At 37.4% G+C, this 24,224-nt stretch overlaps 2 protein-coding genes and 1 pseudogene across 2 annotated transcripts; all 3 read right to left on the reverse strand.

The window, feature by feature from the left end:
* Window positions 1–1,496, reverse strand: LOC133260997 (hemoglobin fetal subunit beta-like). Its single transcript, XM_061439607.1, has 3 exons — window positions 1,411–1,496; window positions 771–993; window positions 1–191 (listed from the first exon to the last, which is right to left on the reverse strand). Exons 1-3 carry the CDS (start codon window positions 1,494–1,496, stop codon window positions 63–65), a joined length of 438 nt encoding a protein of 145 aa, XP_061295591.1. The 3' UTR covers window positions 1–62.
* A 12,986-nt stretch (window positions 1,497–14,482) lies between these two features.
* LOC133261299 (olfactory receptor 51F2-like) lies at window positions 14,483–15,504 on the reverse strand. The gene has a single exon (XM_061439801.1). It carries the CDS (start codon window positions 15,502–15,504, stop codon window positions 14,560–14,562), a length of 945 nt encoding a protein of 314 aa, XP_061295785.1. The 3' UTR covers window positions 14,483–14,559.
* A 6,661-nt stretch (window positions 15,505–22,165) lies between these two features.
* Window positions 22,166–23,111, reverse strand: LOC133260998 (olfactory receptor 51F2-like; annotated as a pseudogene).
* Window positions 23,112–24,224: the final 1,113 nt, after the last annotated feature.

A 24,224-nucleotide genomic window follows, 5' to 3' on the forward strand; every position in this document is an offset into this window, starting at 1 on the left:
CCATATTCAGTTTTTGGGCTCTGAGGATGAAAATACCTTTCCTGGAAATCAGGAAGGGGAGCTTAGTGGTATCTGTGGGCCAGGACATTGGCCACCCCAGTCACCACCTTCTGAAAGCTAGCCTGCAGCTCCGGGGAGAATTCACTGCCAAAGCAGCGAGCCAGCACAACCACCAGCACGTTGCCCAGGAGCTGTGTGGAAAAGACATTAAGCAAGGGCAGGGTTAGTGCAGGTGCCCAGGTTAGATTCAGAGTGCTTCAGATTCATCCCAAGCTGTGCCCCTAGGGTATTAGCACAAAGATGACTGAAGTATAGATGCTACTGCTGATGTGAAGCTACCCATAGCAGGCTGAATTTACATTTAGAAATGTTTCTCTCTTTCTATCTTAATCCAGAACTTGTTATCATTTTTATTATTTTGAACCACTTTGAAAAGCAATACAACATTTTATCCCTTGAAAGGAACAGATAAGGGGAAAAGAGTAGATATCATTTTTAAAGTAGATGAAGAAATCTTTTTTTCAAACTGAACACTCAAAGAGTATAATTAAAAAGAGAAGACATTGCAGACAACAGAGAACAAGAATGAATCAGAAGAAATGATTATTGTGAGCAAAGAGGTTAAAAGAATCTAAACGGTTCTGAGGAGTCCTTAGCACTTTAACCAGAATACATCTTCTCCATTCTAAACTACGTCCTGCCAGTCAGCCCTATCCCCATGACACAAGCTTGACCATAAAAAGAGAATATTGAGGATTCCACAAACTCACCCTGAAGTTCTCAGGATCCACGTGCAGCTTATCACAGTGCAGCTCACTCAGCGAAGCAAAGGCACCCTTGAAGTCATCAAGTTGCTTCAGGCCCTCACAGAAGGAGTCTAGCACCTTCTTGCCATGGGCCTTCACCTTAGGGTTTCCCAAAATGGCATCGGCAGAGGACAAGTCCCCAAAGGACTCAAAGAACCTCTCAGTCCAGGGGTAGACAGCCAGCAGCCTAAGGGGAGAAAACAGCACAAGGTCAGAGGAAGTCAGCAGCTTTCAGAATCTCAGGGACGGCTCTGTCCTCACATGCCCAGGTGCATTTCATTCTCCTTAAACCTGTCTTGTCGGAGAAGGCAATGGCACCCCACTCCAGTACTCTTGCCTGGAAAATCCCATGGACGGAGGAGCCTGGAAGGCTGCAGTCCATGGGGTCGCTGAGCGTCGGACATGACTGAGCGACTTCACTTTCACTTTTCACTTTCATGCATTGGAGAAGGAAATGGCAACCCACTCCAAAGTTCTTGCCTGGAGAATCCCAGGGACGGTGAAGCCTGGTGGGCTGCCGTCTATGGGGTCGCACAGAGTTGGACACAACTGAAGCAACTTAGCAGCAGCAGCAGCAAACCTGTCTTGTAAGCGGGATACCTACCTGCCCAGGGCCTCACCACCAACTTCATCCACTTTCACCTTGGCAAATAGGGAGGTGACCGCAGCCTTCTCCTCAGCACTCAGCATGGTGTCTGTTTGTGTAGTTGCTAATGAACACGGTTGTGTCAGAAGCAAGTGTAAGCAGCAGCTGGCCCAGCTCTTCCTTTTATGCTTAGCCCTGCCTCCTGACCTCCCTGCTTCTGTGAGCAGTTTGGCTCAGGCCAAGGTGTGGTTCCACAGGGTGAGGCTTGAATGATGACAGTCATACCTCTCCTTAGTCTTCCTGGCACTGACTTTAGACCTTCAGCCCTCTTTCTGGGCATCTCTAGGTCTCAGTCATTCCAGCAACACAAACTGCTACTAAAATCATCTTCCTTAGCAAGTTTGCTTGTAGAGATTTTAGAATCACAACGAAGTAACCTCTTGGAAACCACCTCCTCAATTTTCTTATTATACAAATGAAGAATCTGGGCTCCAGAAAGTGGAAAGGATTTGTCCACTATGATTCAGCTTAAGACGATGTGGATGGATCATCTCCTGTGCCTTCAGAATATGCAAAAGAATTACAAGGACAGCATGGATGAAACCTCTGCCCCTGTTCTAAATACGTATCTCTTTTGTTTGCTTGTTTGGGATTAAGTCGTTCTGGTATGAAAACAAATATTCATTTGCTTATCTACTCATTCAATTTTTTCTTAATTTAATTTATGACCAAATAAATAATGATAGAAAAATAGAATAAGTATGGATCAAGAATTCCTATGAAATAGCTACTCCATTAATCCATAGATGAAAACATAGAGACCTCTCCATGTAGTAAGAAATACAAAGTAAAAAATCAATCAAACCCCCAAAGTTTCAATAACCCTGAGAGAGGCAATGTGTTCAACGACTAAATCAAGGCATATAAATTGTTTCCTCATAAACTGACCTGCCAAAGTGTCTTCAAGAACAGAGAAACTTCTCTGTGATTTAAGAGGGATAAAATTGTGGAAAGACATTCCAGTTTGAATCAGATTATCTGGTTTTCTCCTCTAAACCTCTAAGAGTACTGTGTGCATAAAAATTTCTTCTATTTCAGTTCATCTTTAATTCTGTTTTCTCTATATACTTTGTTTATACCTTCTTTTACTAAAATGTATCCTTCTTTATCTACAGCTTTTCAAATATTTCTTCTCTCTTTACACCTCCTCCAACCCATGTAATAAATCCTCTTAACCTTCTTACGGAAGAAGAACTTCTGAAGTGTAGAGGTCTGCTTCTTACTACTAGAAGATTTAATGAAAAAGCAAAAGCAGAAAGCATTTCTGAGCTCAGCATTAGATCTCAGAGTTCCCTGAGGTTCCCCTACTTTCTATGATCTCTACTTTCTGCATTTTCCCTTCTTCTTGAATTTCCACTTCCTTTCAGTAAGGATAGCAGCATATATATTTACTTCCCTTCTCTCACCTTAGAACCTTCTCCTGATTCAGACAACTTGATGTCTAGAATCACCTTTCTCTCACCTTTGCCATCACTGGCAAAACATGTTTTTAAAAAATCTCTCATTCTTTCAGCTCTATGTCTCTGTAACTCCAACTAATATATTTTTAGGGGAACTAGAAGGAAAGGACGTCTGCATTTCTAGTTGTTACAAAGAAATTCATAAATGTCCAGTTTTAATTACTCCAGCCTCCAAAATATTTTTTTCCATCATTGCTAGGTAAATGAAGATTCCTCACCCCTTTGATCTGGCCCATTCCCATTCAAGTACTTGTGAACAAATTCATTCTGATATTTTCAGACATGTAGAAAAGTGTTGGCTCTTGCCTGGCTGTCTGGAAGTTAGGGTAGGATTATATGCCCACAAGATTATAGGGGAAAAAATATAGAGTTTAAACATTTTCAATTTATATCACTCTTTTCTGCAACCTTCAAAGAAAGAAGCTCTAACTATTGGTCTACACTTAGAAAAAAATTTCCACATGTTGACTTCTGGGAAAAGAAATCTTTCAAATATTTTAAATGTTAAAAACAAAAAACAAACAAAAAACTACATTTGATTTGACCTTGAGTTTTGAGTTTCAATTGATTAAACTGAAATCTCCATTAGCTTTATCATTGTTTTATATTTGTACTCTTTAAAAGACCTATTTTATATCTCTGATATCAGAGGTCAGGCATACGTGAGTTAAAGGACTTCTTCTGGAAAACTTTGGACATATCTTTTCAGGAACTCTGTGTTATGGAAAACTCACAGAACTTACTAAATAATAGTATAGTCCATTTCTATATTTTCTTGTAAAGGAGCCAAATTGTCAGGGCTACAATTTTGCTGTCTTGACTGACAGAAATTAGCATGTACTTAAAGACTTCCCGTATCCTTTTCTGTTTTCAAAAATGATTTCCCTAATTCATTTGATTTGAATTAATTATTTTAAAATATTTGATCTATAATATTATATTAGTTTCAGATATACAACATAGTGATTCAGTATTTTTAAGGACTATGCACCATTTAAAGTTGCAATAAATTATTGACTGTATTTTCTGTTCTGTACAATATATCCTTGTTGCTAATCTATTTTGTACACAGTAATTTGTATCTTTTAATCCCCTACCCCTATCCTGACCCTCCCCTCTTCTCTCTCCCCATGGGTAACAAGTAGTTTGTTCTCTATATCTCTGAGTTTATTTCTGCTTTGTTATATTAGTTTGTTTTGCTTTTTATGTTCCACATATAAGTCACAATAAACAGGATTTTGTCTTTCTTTGTCTGAGATTTCACCAAGCATAATATACTATAGGTTCATCCAAGTTGTTGCAACTGGCAAAATTTCATTCTTTTTTATACCTGAGTAGTATTACAGTGTATATATGTGTGTGTATACACACACACACACACACATATATATATTTACAAATAATTCTACTGTGTCTTCTTTTTTATGTCTTTCTTTGCCATGAATGGTCTATGAGCCCCTCTTTTGTACTGACTGCTGCAGCCACCATCATGCAAGTGTCAGGGCAAGAGTTGTTGTCTTTCACCATTGATGCTGCTGCTTCTGCCTAAGTCGCTTCAGTCTACTTGGTATGATTAAAGAGTGAAACAGGTTTTTCTTTCTATTACCATAACTCTGCAGGGATAAGGCTGCAAGTTGTTATAAGACAATCAAAAGTTCAGGCAAAAAAAAGGAAGCGTGAATAGTTATATAAGTAGGGTTATGTTCAGAGCCTAAAGTGCAAATCCAGGTCACCACTAAAAAGGTTTTGGAATGCTTCTTAGGCCCACTACCATCTTCACCATCATGAGCTTTCTTGTACTCTGTGAAGGGATCCACAGCATGTCTACTCTACTTTGATTCCAGCCCCACTGAGCACTGAACACACACACATAAGCACACACTCATACAAGTCCACACAGAGAGAAATAGACAGTTTTTTGTTGTTTTATTTTTTTTTTCCCCTTTATTGCAGTCTGGCAAGGTGACCTAATTCTTAATGTTCTATACCAGGATGGACCTAATCTGAGTATTATTAAGTGGGTGAATATTGACTTTCTTCAAGAGAATCATGAGATTCATCCAGAGATGTGTGGTTTCATCATTTGGTTCAAAAATTTCACTCAACTAGAATTCTTTTGTACATGCTTTGATGTTCAATTTTTAATTACCCAAGTAGAATATTTCACCAAACCCATCTGTATTTTTCTGGGTAAAGTAGCTATTTATTTGATTATTTTCCATTAAAGTTTATTACAAGATAAAGTGGTTATTATTTACTCTTCTTCCTCAGATGTACAATATCTTAGTTACCTCAGTTTTAGCATTGTTTCAAAAATAAAGCAGAATAAAATAAAACAAAAAATGAAATGAAGTAAATTCTTCTTGAAGAGCAGAACTCATAGAAACAGAGGTTATAAACAGAATAGTTTAGAAATGGTGCGATTTAACTCATTTTTAAAAGGTCATATTTAAAAAAAAAAAAAAGGTCATATTTTTTTTTTCTAAAACCAGTAAAGTCAATATAGTAATAACTTTGATAAAATATATCTTAATTATTATAGGACAGTTAATGTCTCAGTTTATCAATTGCTTATTAATATTTCCTGCACTGGCCTCAGGTTTTAACTCATTCAGAATTAGCTTTTATTTACCTCAAAAGTGGGCTATGATATTGATTTATCAAGAACAAAGGGGCAGTCTTTCTCAAGTGAAATTTGAAGCTGTATGTCTGGAAAGGCAGAATCGTGACTTCAGACTGGGCACCCTTGACAAATATATAAGGCATTAACTCCCGAAGCCAACTTTCAGAGCACTGCTCTGAGGCTTAAGAGATGGAAAATCTAGAATAGCATTCTAAATTCCCATGACATTCAACTGGCTGATTTTAAAATGATTATGGAAATCAATGCACAACATTACTTACTTCTCTCTCTCTCTCCTCTCCTTCCCCCTCCCCCCTCCCCCTTTCTCTCTCTTTGACTCTCTGTGTCTGCCTCCCTGTCGTTGTCCTTCTCTCCTTGCCTCTGGTCTCTTTCCATCTTTCTTTCTTCTATATATATACCATCTGCATTAACACATACTGAACATGATCTATGAAGCAACGTGATAGGATGGAACTAGAAGTAACTATTGGGTAAATTATCAAATAAAATGAAATATTAAGGAATTAATTTTACTTTTAGACTTTTACATAAGCTCCACTTTAACAAGGAATCAAAACATATAACAAGCTGCCAAGTCTCTTTCCATCCTTTGACTCCCTCACTCCTAACAGAGAAACCAACACCAGCAATACAGCAACTGTTTGAACTTGATCCAAATCCCACCCCAGTGATGTTCTCTTGAATTCTCCAGCATTGGGATTTTCAGTCCCAACTTTTTATCTAGATTCATTGGCCAGTTCCAAAGGTGAAGGAACAAAAGAGAGTACAGTAAGTTCTTCAGATATTCTTTCATTTTTTTATGAACATTTAGAAGGAAGAAGGGTACTTTGCTTTCTCATTCCAAATTGTGAAACACACAGTCTCTCTTACCCTCTTTAAAATCTTTTGAAAATGTCTAATTCTTATGATGACTTTTCTGTGCTCAGGAGTGTGAAAGGAAACTTGCTAAGATTTTCCTGAGATGTCTCTGATTCTGGGATGTGACCCTGTGGTTATTAAACATAGTGTTGGGGTGTAAAGGATTCTCATTGCCTACTATGTATAAAAACATGAGAAGAAACAAATAAATATTTAAAAGCTCATTTGCCTTCAGACAGTTCAAAATACAGTGGTGAAACAGTAAACTTTAATGCACTGCCAATAACCTGGCAGTAAGATAAAATTATTCTGAATGCACATTTTATAGAAGGAAGCAACATGTTCTGTTTCAGGTAGTCAAGTCTAAATTTAATCAACAGGAGCATGATGTAGATTTAAAGAAATGCATGCAAGTTAGAAGGTTCCTGAAGTCCTTCCAATTTTATATATGACAAAAATAATTTCACAAGGGATAGTTAGTTAGGGAGTTTGGGATGGACAAGTACACACTGCTATCTTTAAAATGGATAACCAACAAGGTCTTACTGAATAGCACAGGAAAGTCAATCAATGATATGTGCCAGCCTGGATGCGAGGGAGTTTGGGGAAGAACAGAAACATGGATATAAATGGTTTAGTCACTTTGCTGTGCACTTGAAACTATCACAACTGTTTTAATTGGATATACTCCATATTAAATAGTTAAAAATTTTTAAAAGTACTACCTATAATCAGAAAGCAAATATCTAATCAGTGATTTACTTTCCTGTGTGCTTCCTCATTGTATATTGTAGAACTAGCACCAAAGAAACACTACGCAATAGCATATTTTTCAGATTGTCCTCTACTCCCAGGAGTTTTGGGACAAGAAATAATTGTTCACTCATTGATTACTACACTTAGTAAACATACACTTACTGTCTATGGAGGATCTGCTATATAAGACATGGTAATCATGTAGGATAGTACAAAAGGCAGAAACACTTATACAGGACACAGGGTGTGCTAGACAGGAAGTATGCTAGACAGGAAGAAATGTGAAAAGTTTGGAGTGGGAGAGTTTGGAAGAATTTCCTTAGGCAATACTGGAAATTTCACTGATGCCAAGGTCAAAAGATTCAAGCAAGTGTTATGTGAGCACTGAGCTTTACCTGAAATCGGAGGTTGGGGTTAATTTTAGAGGTGTTTTGGGGCAAGTGGGAGAGGGAGATTATACATTAGAATAGGAACACCTGATTTAACATAGCATTGTTGCCTAAAATGTGCAGGCAAGGGAAGTAGGAAAAAAGGAATCATTAATAACAGTTTCTTGAGCAATCATTTTGTCTCTGAGCACATTATTTCTTGATACTTAGTGGATATGGATCACAGTGTTATCCTGAAGTTTCTGTCTAAATTTGAAGTTTCCCATGAGCCCTTGTAATGCTAGTATCCTCACTATATTTTAAACCTTCTTATAGTTCTTATGCTTTGAGACAGGAATGTCATCCGTTATTGACTGTGTGGTCCCCTTACTTTTCTCATTTCCCTGTTCTCTCTGTATAAGACACAAAGCCTTTCTATCTGTAGACCTCAGGGACTTTCCCATATCCTTAGCGGAAAGAAAAAAAAAAATGAGTAAAATGAATCAGGAAATTGAGCTGAAAGTTCTTTATTAGGAAGAAGTCATATCATTGAGGGTGGACATTATTTCGCCAAGTTCAGAAGATAAAATCTGGGGAAATACTGGGACTTCCATGACAGTCTAGTGTTTAAGGCTTGGTCTAATGCAGGGGGTGAGAGTTCTATTTCTGTTCAGGGAGCTAAGATCTGACATGCCTTGTGGCGTAAAAAACAACATAAAAACAACAGAAACAATATTGTAACTCAAAAATGACTTTAAATTTTTTGAATTGTTAAACAATAGAAGAATGTAGGGAAATAGGATCTTCCAGTTGAGAGAGTTAACTCTTAGGTAGATTGATAAGGAGTCCAGGGCCATCAAGGGGTCTAGAGCTCTCGAGGAGGAGAAAAGGACAAACTGTTTTTTTCTACATTACATTGTCTTAGTCACATAAGAAATTTTTCTTGAACTTTGAGTTGTTTTGACAACAGTCTGAAGATTAACTTTCTTTAAGCCCAGAGCTAATGATTAAATGATGCTTACTCCTTGGAAGGAAAGCTATGACCAACCTAGACAGCACATTGAAAAGCAGGGACATTACTTTGCCAACAAAGGTCCGTCTAGTCAAGGCTATGTTTTTTCCAGTGGTCATGTATGGATGTGAGAGTTGGACTGTGAAGAAAGCTGAGAGCCGAAGAATTGATGCTTTTGAACTGTGGTATTGGAGAAGACTCTTGAGAGTTCCTTGGACTGCAGGGAGATCCAACCAGTCCATTCTGAAGGAGAGCAGCCCTGGGTGTTCTTTGGAAGGAATGATGCTAAAACTGAAACTCCAGTACTTTGGCCACCTCATGTGAAGAGTTGACTCACTGGAAAAGACCCTGATGCTGGGAGGGATTGGGGGCAGGAGGAAAAGGGGACGACAGAGGATGAGATGGCTGGATGGCATCACCAACTCGATGGACGTGAGTTTGAGTGAACTCCGGGAGTTGGTGATGGACAGGGAGGCCTGTCGTGCTGCGATTCATGGGGTTGCAAAGAGTCAGACATGACTGAGTGACTGAACTGAACTGAACTGAATGATTAAACAACAAAACAATTCATCTTGCTCAAGAATATGTTTTTCCTGTGATGGATTCATTTTGATATTTGGCGAAACTAATACAATTATGTAAAGTTTAAAAAAAAAAAAAAAAAGAATATGTTTTTCTTTAAACTTTGCACTAATGATTGAAAGAAAGTGAAAGTGAAAATGAAGTCGCTCAGTCGTTCCAGACTCTTTGCAACTCCGTGGACAGTAGCCTGCACCAAGCTCCTCCATCCACGGGATTTTCAAGGTAAGAGTACTGGAGTGGGTTGCCATTTCCTTCTCCAGGGAATCTTCCCAACCCAGGGATCAAACCCCAGTCTCTCGCATTGTAGACAGAGGCTTTACCTTCTGAGCCATCAGGGAAGTCCACTAATGATTATAGAAAAACAATGGATGTTGCTTGAGGACATGGTTCTCCTTCTTAAGAACTTCTGACTAATCCTGTTATTTTAGGATTTAGGGAGAGGGTTTGATAAGACCTTTCCATTGTTACTAACCAACTGAAAAATTATATAAGGTCTTGATGAGACTAGCTAGTAGGACAGTCTCCTGTTCCCCTTCTGATGTCTATGTCAGAAGGTTTCTCTGTCCCCTTTTCACTGTAATAAAACTGCCACGCAAAAGCTCTGAGTGATCAAATTTTGTCTCTGGCCCCGGATCGAAACTGTCTGCTCTGGAAGCCAAAAATCTGACACCATTCAACATAAGCTATCACAATGGTCATCAACTCAAGGAATTCGAATGGGAACTCTGTAATAACCTAGAGGGGTGGGAATGGGCCAGAGGTGAGAGGGAGATTCAGCTGGGAGGGGAAATACATACACCTATGGTTAATTCATATTAATGTATGATAGTAATCAAACCAATATTGTAAACTAATCATCAATCAATTAGAAATAAACATTCATTTTGAAAAAAAAAAAAAAATAGGACAGGATCTCAATGGTATTTGTAGGTGAGAGCGTTAACCATACCAGCCGCCACCTTCTGACAGGCAGCCTGAAATTCTGGGGTGAATTCCTTGCCAAAGTTTCAAGCCAGTGTACTCACCAGTATATTGCCCAGGAGCTGTGTGGCAGAGATAAAAATCAAGGACAATGTTAGCAGAGGCACCCAATTTTGACTTAGTATTTCAGTCTCATCTCAAGCTGTGCCCCTGGAATATAAGCAGAAAGATGGCTGAAGTGTCGATGTTACTACTGATGTGAAGCCACCCATATCAGCCTGAATTTATACTTAGAAATGTTTCTCTCTTTCTGTCTTAATTTCGAACTTGCTATCATTTTTTATTTTTTTTTAACTGTTTCAAGAAGCAATACATCATTTTGTCTTCCTAGCTTAGAAAGGAAGAGATAAGGGAAAATTGTGAGACAAAATTTTTAAGTGACATAAAAGAAGAAAGTCTTAATACTCAAACACTTAAACAGTCAAAATGTTTAAATATAAAGAAGATACTACAGAGATCAGAGAAAAACAAGAATGAATAAGAGGAAATGATGCCTGGAAACAAAGAAGGTAAAACATTGCCCATAAATCAGCAAAGGACAAGTCCCCAAAATAGTCAAAGAACCTCTGAGTGGAGGGGTAGACAACCAGCAGCCTAGGGGGTGAAAACAGCACAAGGTCAGAGGGAGTCAGTGCCTGCCAGAATCTCAGGCAATGGCTCTGTCCCCACACACCCAACTGACATTCACTCTCCTTCAGCCTGCCTTGTAAACTGAATACCTGCCTGCCTACAGTATCCGGACCAACTTCAGCCACCCTCATCTTGCTCCACAAGTCAATGACAGTAGCCTTCTTCTCAAGAGTCAGATACACCATGATGTGTGTTTGTGTAGCTGCAAGTTGTGTCAAAAGCATGTGTAAGCAGCAGGGGCCCTGGTCTTCCTTGTGAGCCCCACCCAGCCTCCTGCCCTCCCTGCTTCTGAGAGCAGATTAGCCCAGGGCATAATACAAGTTCATTGGTTTGGGGGAATGTAAGATGAACTCTTGTTGCTCAGTGCTCTTCATCTGTGATTGGCTGATTCAGTGTGTCTAAACTCAGAAACTCTACTCTCCCTGTTCTTATCTCTTAGCTTCATTTCCTTCATCCATCCATTCCCTCTATAAATATATTCCCAGTCTCATTTATGCATAAATATTTTAGTCTGATCTTGTGTAATGTATCTTACAGTTTAAACCTATGAATTAAATTTTATCTATGAATTTAAAAAGTTAAATTCATAGACATGAAAACTAAGACTTAGAAAGCAAAAATTTTATCAAGTTGACTTTATATGGAGCTTCACTCTGTTTCTGTAAATATTTATAAGAGGTATACTTTGGGCCACAAAATTCGATTTTCACCCATCCTGTCATTGAAATAAAGCTCTATCAAGTTAATGAAAAATAATAAATATTGTCTTTCTAGCAGCTACTGAACTAGGTTTATGGAGCATGCATGATAATGGGAACAATTTAATGAGAAACAAAAAAAAATCTGATACTTATGATATGAGTGTAGAGAAAATGCAGAGGAATTGCAAACAAGATTTATGTTATTCAGCTTGATAAAGTCTGACAGGATTTTTGGGAAAACAAGAAGTGCAGAAATTTCCACATCTGCGTCCTCAAGAAAAAAGTGAAAATGGACCCAAGAATGAACATTCAAATCAAATTTCATTCTTCTCAATTCAAATATTACTACAATGATATACAAATATATACCCACTAGCATACCTGGAAAGAAGGAAGGAAGGAAGAAAAGAAGAAGAAAGGGAGGAAGGAAGGATGGATGGAAAAAGGGTCTAGGAGAAGGGAAAAGAATGTAATGAAAGGGAAAGAAGAGGAAAAGAATATAAAGAACAAGAGAGTATAGGAGACAGGGATCAGGACCATCCCCATGGAAAAGAAATGCAAAAAAGCAAAATGGCTGTCTGAGGAGGCCTTACAAATAGCTGTGAAAAGAAGAGAAGTGAAAAGCAAAGGAGAAAAGGAAACATATAAGCATCTGAATGCAGAGTTCCAAAGAATAGCAAGAAGAGATAAGAAAGCCTTCCTCAGCGACCAATGCAACGAAATAGAGGAAAACAACAGAATGGGAAAGACTAGAGATCTCTTCAAGAAAATTAGAGATACCAAGGGAACATTTCATGCAAAGATGGGCTTGATAAAGGACAGAAATGGTATGGACCTAACAGAAGCAGAAGATATTAAGAAGAGGTGGCCAGAATACACAGAAGAACTGTACAAAAAAGATCTTCATGACCAAGATAATCACGATGGTGTGATCACTCACCTAGAGCCAGACAACCTGGACTGTGAAGTCAAGTGGGCCTTAGAAAGCATCACTACCAACAAAGCTAGTGGAGGTGATGGAATTCCAGTGGAGCTGTTTCTAATCCTGAAAGATGATGCTGTGAAAGTGTTGCACTCAATATGCCAGCAAATTTGGAAAACTCAGCAGTGGCCACAGGACTTGAAAAGGGATAAAAACTCTCCAGAAAGCAGGAATAGAAGGAACATACCTCAACATAATAAAAGCTATATATGACAAACCCACAGCAAACATTATCCTTAATGGTGAAAAATTGAAAGCATTTCCTCTAAAGTCAGGAACAAGACAAGGGTGCCCACTTTCACCATTACTATTCAACATAGTTTTGGAAGTTTTGGCCACAGCAATCAGAGCAGAAAAAGAAATAAAAGGAATCCAAATTAAAAAAGAAGAAGTAAAACTCTCACTGTTTGCAGATGACATGATCCTCTACATAGAAAACCCTAAAGACTCCACCAGAAAATTACTAGAGCTAATCAATGAATATAGTAAAGTTTCAGGATATAAAATCAACACACAGAAATCCCTTGCATTCCTATACACTAATAATGAGAAAATATAAAGAGAAATAAAGGAAATAATTCCATTCACCATTCCAACATAAAGAATAAAATACTTAGGAATATATCTACCTAAAGAAACTAAAGACCTATATACAAAAAGATTCCTTAATAGCACCTGGATGAAGGAAAGAAAGCGATACCAGCAAGAAATAAAATAAATATATTTTTAAAATTTCAAAAATCAGTAACAGCATGTGGATAACGTAGACAGAGAGAGCAAAATGATCAAAGATGATGGACCAGAGTTAGGGTTATTCATGGTGTTATCCAGAAGTAAAAATGTCTTACAAGAGTGTTACACCAATGTATGTGATATTGTATAAGGTAGCTTGTTAAAATGCAAATTCTTGTGCTTATGGGTGTCTGATTAAGCAGTTCTGGGGTGGAGTTGAGGAATCTGCACTTCTAAAAGAATTTCAAGTGGTTTTGATGACCTGGTGCTGGACCACACTGAGAACAGTGAAGGATGCTAAAGGAAAGTGGATGTCATGTTCTAAATGTATCCAGCAGGAGTATGAAGACTGATTGTGAGGACACACAGGAACGAAGAGCCTATGGAAGATGAAGAGCAAACGAGTTGTATTTTTAGATAGCTGTTTAAACGGATATTATTTTGTTGTCTGACGTTAAAAAACAGCAATGACAAAAACCTAGTTAATGAGCATTTTTAAGTTACAAAAAAGGAAAAATATAAATCAAATGTAATTAATTGACATTTTGAACATATATTTCCATATCAAATGTGTTATGTACATGTATGTGACATTTTTGTGTATATTCACAAGAAATATACACACAACAGTGATAAGTACACTGTATACCAATTACCGTTTCTCTTAATATATCATTCATATCTATATTAGTATTTAACTTGTTGGATGATAGTTCATATAATATTTTACCAATATTCTCAAATAAACATTTAAGTAGTTTCTAAATTATCTTTGAATATATAATGATGTGTTGAACACGACAACACATCATTGCATTCTTGCCACTTGCCCCCATTAGACACACATTTAGAAGATGAATCACTAGACATTAGATACTCAAAATGTTAAAAAATTTAGCAAAAGTTCTGAGGAACTCTGTTAAGAATAAAAAAAGTACACTTTAATTCACATTTCTTCTAGTTTATTGTGCTTATTCATGATTCTCAGCCATGAATAATCTATTTGGGGAAATAGTAAGAATTTCCAATAACTAAGAATCACTGAAACCTAGACTTTGCTACTGACCAAAATTATATCATACATGTCTTGATAACTGCATGCAGTAGAAGTGGTGAGACTATTTGGACTGCAATTTATGAGTTAATTTGTCCTTTTGCAGACATACTTTAACTATCATCCTATTCTGTGTCAGGTACAGTATTTGTGATAGGCTTACATAACATAAGACATACTCCCTGTTCTTAAAGAATTCAGTCTAGAACTCTTCAAATTGTATTTTACTGGCTCATCAGAAGAATAAAAGCATGTGTAACTATACTTCAATGTATAGTGGTAACTCACATTAGTGAATGATCAAAGTAATCAGGACAATGTAAAGAAAGAACACAGCGAAAAATGTCCTAAATTAGCTTGGAAAGGAATATTTTGACAATGGCCTTGCGAATTTGCTTTGTCTTCACACTGTAGATTATGGGATTCATTACAGGAAGGATGAGCAGATAAATGTTGGCAATGAAAGTATGCACAAGGGGAGGGGCGTGCTTCCCAAATCTATGCACCAGTGACAAGCTGATCGTGGGGATGTAGAAGATGGCAACGGCACTTGTGTGGGATACACAAGTTCCAAAGGCCTTTTTCTGCTCCTCTGAGGAGGCAATGTTGAGCACGGAGCGGATGATCAGGACATAGGAGAGGAGGATCAAGACAGAGTCCAAGGCAGCGGTAGAGATGACGATGGCCAGACCAAATGCACTGTTGATCTTGGTGTCTGTGCATGAAAGCTTCATCACATCAGGGTGGAAGCAATATGAATGGTGCAGAACATGACTTCCACAGAAGGACAGACGCTTAAGGAGCAGGAGTAAAGACACTACAACTGTTGTCACCCTAACAACAATGGCAAAGCCCACTTTGATGATCGTTGAATTGGTTAAGATTGTGGCATATCTCAGTGGATTACAGATGGCAATGTAGCGATCAAAGGCCATTGCAAGGAGTACCGAGGACTCCATTAAGGTAAAACCATGGATGAAGAACATTTGGCCAATACAGGCATCAAAGCTGATTTCTCTAGTGTTGAACCAGAAAATACCCACCATGGTGACCAATGTGGAAAGGCATAATCCTAGGTCTGAGAAGGATAGCATGGAGAGGAAATAGTACATGGGCTCATGAAGGCTTGACTCAGTGATGATTATGAACAAGATCATGCCATTCCCTGAGATAGCAATGACATAGAGACAACAGAATGGGATGAAAATCCAGGCATGGTAGGTTTCAAAACCAGGGATGCCAGTAAGAAAGAAGACTGTAGGGTGGAAAATGCTCTGATTGAACGATGGCATGATGAGTGCAGGAGGCAGAGTTCCCTGAGGAAAAGGAGCATGTCCTGCAAAAACAGGGAAGAGAAATGTTTTATTTTCTTCTACAAATCTTACAATTTTGAATCACTAATGAACCTTGTCTTATTTTTAAATGCAAGTGCCTTACTATTTATTCTTTTATTAGATTCAGAGTTGTATTGATGACTTAGTGGAAGAGAGAGAGGACTAAATCCAGAGCACATGGGTTTTAGCAAGATTCTCATTTGTTACCTCTAGGCTTCAGTATATTAAATATATCCATGCTTGTGTGCATCCTGTTGCTTCAGCTGTACCCGACTCTTGTGACCTTATGGACTGTAGCCTACCAGGCTCCTCTGTTCATGGGATTCTCCAGGAAAGAATACTGGAGTGGGTTGCCATTTCCTTCAGCATGGGATTGGACCCAGGGATTGAAATGCATCTCCTGCATTGACAGACAGTATCTTTACCAATAGTGTCATCTGGGAAGCCCTAAATATATTCATTCAGTTCAGTTCAGTTCAGTCACTCAGTCATGTCCGACTCTTTGCGACCCCATGAGCCACAGCACGCCAGGCCCTCCCTTTCCATCACTAACTCCCAGAGTCCACCCAAACCCATGTCCATTGAGTCAGTGATGCTATCCAATCACCTCATCCTCTGTCGTCCCTTTCTCCTCCTGCCCTCAATCTTTCTCAGCATCAGGGTCTTTTCCAATGAATCAGCTCTTCGCATCAGGTACACACATATAAAAGAGGATGTTAGACTAGATAAGTTAGATTAGATAATGGTAATATATTTCCCATGTCTATGATTCTATGTTCATGGGGAGATAGGGCATTTGCACACATATATAGGATAACACAAAGCCAATCCATCCTGTTTCTTTACTTCTCACTTTTCAAGGAAAATATTCCTTAAGAGGACCATTAAGAGTTTGCATACCCAATAAAAGCAGTATAGTTAAGATATTTTAAAATATTTTACAAAAAACTACTTGTTTAAATATATAAGGGCTTGGACAGCAAGATCAAATCAGTCAATCCTTAAGGAAATCAATCCTGAATATTCATTGGAAGGACTGATGCTGAAGTTGAAGCTCAAATACTTTGGTTACCAGATGTGAAGAGCAGACTCATTGGAAAAGACTCTTATGCTGGGAAAGATTGAGGGCATGAGGAGAAGGAGATAGCAGAGGATGAGATGCTTAGACAGCATCAGCAACTGAATGGACATGAGTTTGAGCAAACTCTGGGCAATGGTGAAGGACAGAGAAGCCTGGCATGCTGCAGTCCATGGGGCTGCAAAGAGACATGACTGAGAAACTGAACAACAACACTGATAAAAATTAAATATTAAGAAAGACGTAATTCAATCAGTACATATGGACTATAGTGTATATAGTTCGGAAAGCATTTGTTCAAGTAGTAGTTATGAATCTGATATTGTTTAAGAGAAATTCTCCTTAAAGAAATAGGGCTTAAGTTAACTTTAGTGAGAACAAAGGAAGTCATTGCAAACTAACAGATAATAATTGGAGCAGAATCATCTAGTAAGAATATTCCTTTAAAACAAAAGGACATTGAAAATGAATTGAGGGGTTTTGAGGTGCATGTATGGTCCATCAGAAAGTCTTATTAAATTTGGATGCATTTCCGTTTGGATGGTGTTTGATGACTCTGAACCACCTTCTCTGTTTGAGGTTATGAGCATATACTCAACCCAGATCAAGAAATCTCTAGGATCAAATAAGTTCCTTTATATTGGTTTTTCCCTAAGTTTTCTGACACCCTATTTTTATCTGTAGAAAGAATGCCTGGATTTTAAAGTATGTATATATTCCTTCTCTCATTCATGTATGCACCCTTTCAAGAAATATGTAAATGACTGACAAAATGCCAAAGTGCAATGAACAGAATTAAAATTAGGCCTAGTGCATAAAGATAGTTTGTGTGTTACATGGGGAAAAAAAAAATCTCAGTTTAAGTTAGTTTGATGAGTTCCATGCCAGCTCCTTAAAGAACATTGGCATAGCTTCAAACTGAGTGGGAATAACTAGTTACAGGACTTGTACTAAAGAGAGCATTTGAGAAAAAAAAGAGAAATATGTTCAATAAAGGCATCCCCTTGAGGACTTACTTTTTAAAAATGGGTGGAAATTTTGAATTAATAGGCAATGCATAAAAAAGTAAAATCCATTGACCTCATTTGAAAGAGAAGGCACACTTTTTAACATTTGACTTTAGAACATGTACTTAATCTCTACATTCCCAATGTCAACTTAAAAAATATTCACAACTGAAAAGTTGAGAGTTTTGTTTTACTCAGTGGATATTGTTAGGACATCAAGCCAGAGAGGTGGCATCTGAAGTAACCCTGAGAGATAACAGTACCTAATGCACATTTCCAGAATTGTTTTTCTTTTCTTTTTACAGATGCTAAACCCCCACCATATGGAAGTACTTAACTACTTAATTATGATGAACACATTGACCCCAGATATATTGGAGCTGGAGGATTGATGTTAACAATTCTGACACCAAACTCTTTCCTCACTACCAACCAGCTAGAGTAGTGTGCACCAGCTGATCACAGAACCTGGGACACCCCTCCCTCACCTTGCCTTAAAGGTGCTTTCCTGAAATCCATCAGATATGGGAGTTTGCTTGTTTGAACACAAGCTGTCCAGAACCCCTTGCTTAGCGCCCTGAACTAAATGCTGCACTTTCTTCACCACACCCAGTGAGTGGGCTGTACTGCTCAAAGACAAGGGGACCTAAGTTTGGTTCCATAGCAGAAGCAGGCTCTCAAGCTATAGCTCCTTTAATTATAGTACATAAATTAAGTGACCTCATGGATTGTCCAAGTGTCAAAGCTAGTCTTCTTAACAATAGTGATAATGTTTCGTTGTCTCCTATGGGCCAAACAAGTTATATCATTTTACCTCTTTCTTTGAATCATTCTTTCCACTATTCTCTAAGCTTCTTATGATGTCTTTTTTTCCACTGGTATAATGAAAGGGAAACATAGTAGGGCTATTCTAATTTGGGGAACTCTGTTAGTAAAAAATGTGGGCAGGAATGGCTTTCCCTTTCTTAATTCTGTGGTTCTTAAACTACCCTTAGTTGTTCTTGCACTAAAACTAATGAGCAAATGATAAATCACTCATCTTGGAAAAATACATTTATGTCTCTTTCTTCCCTTGGTGAATCTTTAAGAATTCTTAAATTCTTAAAGAAACCTTATAACCTAAGTATCCTTGTAACCAGACCACCAAGACCCTGTAAATAGATTGCCCCATCACAAAGCTTCACATCCAGCACAGTCACAAATGCATAGTATATTATCAGCTCCTTTTTACAGATGAAAACATTGAGGCTAAGATTACAAAACCAAGGCTCAGCAAAATCATGTTACTTTCTCACATTTATCTACATGGAAAATCCAGGAGTTGAACTGTGTTCTCTCTGATTTCACTCTGTTCTCTTCACTTCTTATTTTAAAAAGAACTTAATGAAACATGTGGAATAATGAACACATGTTCATGACTTCAGTCACTATTTTAATAACTATGTTGAACAACACAGCAACTGTTTTTAAATTGATATATATGAATATAATATACTAATCTCTTGAATATGTACTACCAAATGCACCAATTTCTTTTGAACTTTGGCTTTATAAACTATCTGAAAATTACATAGTTCCTCATATATTTAGAAAAGACTTCAGTGCACTGAAACATTGACCTCATGCAAAGAAGACTTCTTGAATGTGGAAAGGGAGATCATTTGACCCTTTGGAAGCCATCCCAGGCAGCAGCAGTCTCTTAGAGAGAGAGAAAATCTCAAACTCAGAAACCTACTGGCAAAAAGGTCTCTGCCCTAAGGCTTAGGAAACAGTTCCTGAGCAGTCCTGCCTCCTTAATCCATCTCCAAAGTTCTCTTTTGTTAGAACTCACAGGCATTTTTCAGGAATGAGAGAACTCTCAGATCCGAGAAAGAGTTTATAAGGAGTCCAGGAGCTTCCTGGGAAAGCCATTTACCTAGCAGAAAAACCATCAGTTCCTAAGAGAGAACTCCATCCAGCTGTGTCCTTCTAACACTTTTGCCCCAAACAACTGACTGTGGAGGGCAATTCATTTCAGTCTAACTTTTTTTCCTTCCTCCAAAGAGAATCCTAAATGGATTATGATTGTAGTTCTCATTCAAAACCAATATTACCCCTGTACAATTTACAAGACAGTAACTCAGCTAACAAGCTTTTGAAAACATGATCCACATCATATGTCATCAGGGAAATGAAAATAAGACAGTAATAAGATACCACTACACATCTGTTAGAAATGCCAAATTCCTTAACCCTCAAATCCTTGTGAGGATTTGAAGCCACAGGAACTCTCACTCTGATGGGAATGCAGGATGGTACAGCCCCTTTAGAAGACACCTTGGTGGTTTCTTACAAAACTAAACAAACATACTCATACCATGCAATCCAGCAGTTGTACGCCTTAGTATATACCCAGAAGGATTGAAAACCAATGTCTGTACAAAGATTTGTTACACTTGTTTTTTTCATTTCTATGCAAGGAGTGGTATGATAGTTCCTTGACTTTCTGTATCCTTGTAAAAGTTTGTTAAAAGTAAATTTGTGAGTAGAACATCCAAAACAAACCACCTGTTCTATGCCCAGGCTCATTCGTGATCCCCACGCAACCCCGCACCCAGCTATGAAATCTATCAGCCTCCAATATCAAGTGCATGGATTTTGTACATTTCTAAGAAAACTTTACATTTCTTCTTAAAATGTCATTACTTATTTCATAAAGCACTTGAAGTATCTATCACATACCCAGGTTTTGCGCTGGTAATGCAGGGGATAGAACTGAGTCCATGAAAACCACTTTTGATGTGTTTGATCAGTCACAGTACCTTCTTCATATGCTGCACAAATTTTTTATTTTATTTTTTTGCTTTTCAGTTGTATTCTTACATTTTCTGAAATAATAAAACATAGTGTGCCAAAAATGTTGCCTTTTTTCTTCCAGCTTCAATAATAAAATGTGTTCACAAAAGTTCTCAATTTTGAGAAGTGTTTTTTAATGCATGCTGGTATGATAGCTGTCACAGTACAATCTAACAGAATTGTGGATGAGGTCAAAGACAACTAAGCACTACTGGAACCATCTTACGGGAAAAACAAAGGAACCTTTTGTCAAACCCAATGCTTTGTGTGTCTGTAGGTTTGCCTACTTTAGACCCTTCATATAAATTGAATCACACACTGGGTAGTCTTTTGGTACTGGCTTTTTTCAATTAGCGTAATATTTTCAAGATTCATCTATCTTGTGGTAAGTGCAAGTGCTTCACTCTTCCTAGTGGTCAAATAATGTTCCATTGTATAAATCTATTGTGTTATATATAAGCATTTTTCAGTTGAGGGACATTTGAGTGGCAGAAACATTTGTTAACACTGTTCCTCATTGAACTTTATGCATATATGAGTCAAAAAGCAATTGAAAAGAAATGTGAGCTTTTGTTTCTATATTCCCAATTCTATTTCATTAAATTATATGTCTATCCTATGCCAGTATTAGACCACCTTGATTACTGTAACCGTATAGCACATTGTGAAATTGTTTAGTGTGACTCTTCCAACTTTGCTGCCTTTTTATGGTTTTTGCTATTCTGGGTGCCTTAAAATTTCATATGTATTTTGAGACCAGTTTGTCAATTTATGTAAAGAAGCAAACTTGAATTTTAGTAAGGATTTCATTACAACTTAAGAATCAATTTCGGAAATATAGCCATATTAAGTCTCTAAATTCATAACCATTGTATATCTTTTTATTTCCCACTTCTTTAATTTCTTTGAACAGTGCCTTTGTCTACAATGTTTCAGTATATAAGTTTTGCACCTCCTTGGCTAAAATTATTTCCAAGTATTTTTATTCTTTTTGATTCTATTGCAAATGAAATTACTCCTTAATTTCAAATTTGAATTGTTCTTTGTTAGTGTATAGAAATACAATGGATTTTTAACATATTGATCTTGTTTTATTGAACTTTATTGATTTAGTTTTAATAAGTTTTAGAATAGATTTCTTAAAATATCAGATCATATGCAACAATGTGGATGGACTTTGAGGGTTATGTTAAATGAAATAAGTCAGAGAGAAAAGGACAAATACTGTATGATATCACTTAAATGTAGAATCTAAAAATACAACAAGTTAGTGAATATGATAAAAAAAAGAAACAGACTTACACATATAGAGAACAAACTAGTGTTCACCAGTGAGCAAAGGGAAGGGATGAGGGGCAATATAAGGTTAGGGGAGTAAAAGGTACAAGCTATTATATATGAAATAAGGTACAAGAATATACTGTGCAACATGGGGAATATAGTCAATATTTTATAACAACGATAAATGGAGTATAAGCTTTAAAAATTGTAAATCACTGTATCACACACCTGTAACTTTTATAATATTGTAAACTATACTTCAATTAAAATAAATAAATAAATAAAATTTAAACACTCAAAAATGTAAATTTCCACCAAACTACATCCCGCCCCCCCCCACCCAACCTTCTGCTTTTTTTGCTTTCGAGTTACAGATAGAAGAGATGATATTAACTAAACTAGGTTTTAGGAGTCATAGCTAAGGAGTAGCTTTTATTGCAGAGTTGTTAGAGTCAAACTCGAATCTCTTGGGAAAAAGGACTTTTTTAATTGTCCTAATGATCTGTTTGGTTTTCACACTGTAGATAATGGGATTATCACTGGTGGAATAAGCAAATACACATTGGCCATAAGAGTGTGTGCATAACGAGGTACCTTTTCCCCAAATCTATGGACAAAGCACAAGCTAATGAGAGGGATGTAGAAGATGGCAACGGCCCCTATGAGGTAGATACATGTCTTAAAGGCCTTATGCTTCTCCTCTGGGGAAGTAATGCTCAGCTTGGCCTTAATAATCAAAACATAGGAGAGAAAAATAAAGATGGAGTCCACTCCTGCAGTAACTAGGAGGACAGTAAGTCCTTAAACACTGTTGATCTTATTGTCAGAACATGGGAGCTGGATTATATCAGGATGGAAGCAATAAGAATGATGGAGCACATGGATTTTTCAGAAGGATAGATATTTAAGAAGTAGGGCCATAGGCATTAGGATCACTGTGCCTCTGACTAGGATGGCAAACCATGCTTTGATAATTCTGGAATCAATCAGAATGGCAGCATATCTCAGAGGGTTACAAATAGCAATGAAGTGATCAAAGGCCATTGCCAGGAGCACTGAAGGCTCCATGACAGTAAAAGGTTGAAAGAAGAATGTCTGGGCAACGCAGGCATTGAAACTGATCTGTCTTGCGTTGAATCAGAATATGCCCAGCATGGTTACTTGTGTTGAAATACACAGTCCCAGGTCGGTGGAAGACTTGACTCAGGGATGATGACAAATAGAATTACACCATTCCCAGATAAGGCAGTTATGTAGAGACAGCAGAAAGGGATGGAAAACCAGGCATGGGCAGCTTCTAGTCCTGGAACTCCCGTCAGTAAAAAGATCAGAGGAGAGGAAGCAATGTTAGGAAAAGGTGACATTTATACTATGGATGAATAATAGTGTTGAAATAAAATATCTTATAATGATAAACGAAAACACCATACAGTAAATTCATTATGATTTTTATTAACTACAGTTAGATAAATCAAATTGGAGATTTTCCTTAGGACCTTATCTCCACTTTTATGCTCCCTAGTCTTTAGGCTTTCTTTGCTGTGCTGAACTTCTCTTGTCTCCTGATTTGTAATAGAGAAGAGGGCATTTTTAATAATATCTCAAGAGTACTTTTTGTCATCTTCCACTTTGACCCTAAGCGTTTTTTCCCCCTTTCTTTGTACTCCCCACATAAAGGAGAATTGGATCAAGATAATCTGAAAATACCAAGAAGTTAATGGAGACCTCAAAGTAATAATAGGTTATAAAAGAAAGATGTATTACTTAATAAAAATACATCATATGCTAGAATATTTGTATTAATTCTAGTGCATTATTGTGGAACTTTATCATACATTTAAAAATATATAGTCTTTCTAGGAAGCAATTTTTTAAGGAAATAATTTTATACATGTTGAAATGTCCTAATTTATTATTTCTTGATCAGTGGATCTTACCCCTGACTTGATTGGGTCGTTTCTAATCTAGAGTTACATTTCTGGTCTTGATTTTTTTCCTTTTATGTCTGTTATCATTGTAGTTGTGTTGAAACGTACCTAGTACAGATAACTCTGTAATATTGCCTTTAGCAATTACTTCTTTCAGAGACAACTGTATTAAATATCAGGGTTAAGAGTAAGGTGTGCAGATACCTGGTATTAGATACTCCCTCTTCAGCCTAGTCTTGTTGCAATTATCGCCACCCTTTACTTGCCTACAGTCTCAGAACAATACCCTTACAGAGCCTGGCTTCCTCAAAGTAAATAACATATTTGAACTTCCAGTTCCACCAGTAGATTTTTTTGTTAGGTAAGTTATGTCCTGAATATTTTTTTTTCCTTTCTCATATTGACTTAACTCTGATCTAGTCCCCTTATGTACTGCAAACTCTTGCTAAGATCCTCACTAAGCCCATCTGGTGGTGCTGTATATATTCTTAATTTTCTTCTCTTTGCCTCTTGAAGATTGGATGACTTCCTCATAGTCCCAGTCATTGA

This window comes from Bos javanicus, chromosome 15, assembly GCF_032452875.1.
Source record: "Bos javanicus breed banteng chromosome 15, ARS-OSU_banteng_1.0, whole genome shotgun sequence".
NCBI classification, from domain to species: Eukaryota; Metazoa; Chordata; class Mammalia; order Artiodactyla; family Bovidae; genus Bos; species Bos javanicus.

Excerpts from the sequence above, each read along its gene's own strand:
- LOC133261299 (XM_061439801.1), bottom strand. The coding sequence starts at position 15,504 with ATGCCATCGTTCAATCAGAGCATTTTCCACCCTACAGTCTTCTTTCTT.
- LOC133260997 (XM_061439607.1), bottom strand. The coding sequence starts at position 1,496 with ATGCTGAGTGCTGAGGAGAAGGCTGCGGTCACCTCCCTATTTGCCAAG. Across the intron at positions 994-1,410 it reads GGTGGTGAGGCCCTGGGCAG|GCTGCTGGCTGTCTACCCCT; the intron begins GTAGGTATCCCG and ends TTCTCCCCTTAG. Across the intron at positions 192-770 it reads TGGATCCTGAGAACTTCAGG|CTCCTGGGCAACGTGCTGGT; the intron begins GTGAGTTTGTGG and ends TTTTCCACACAG.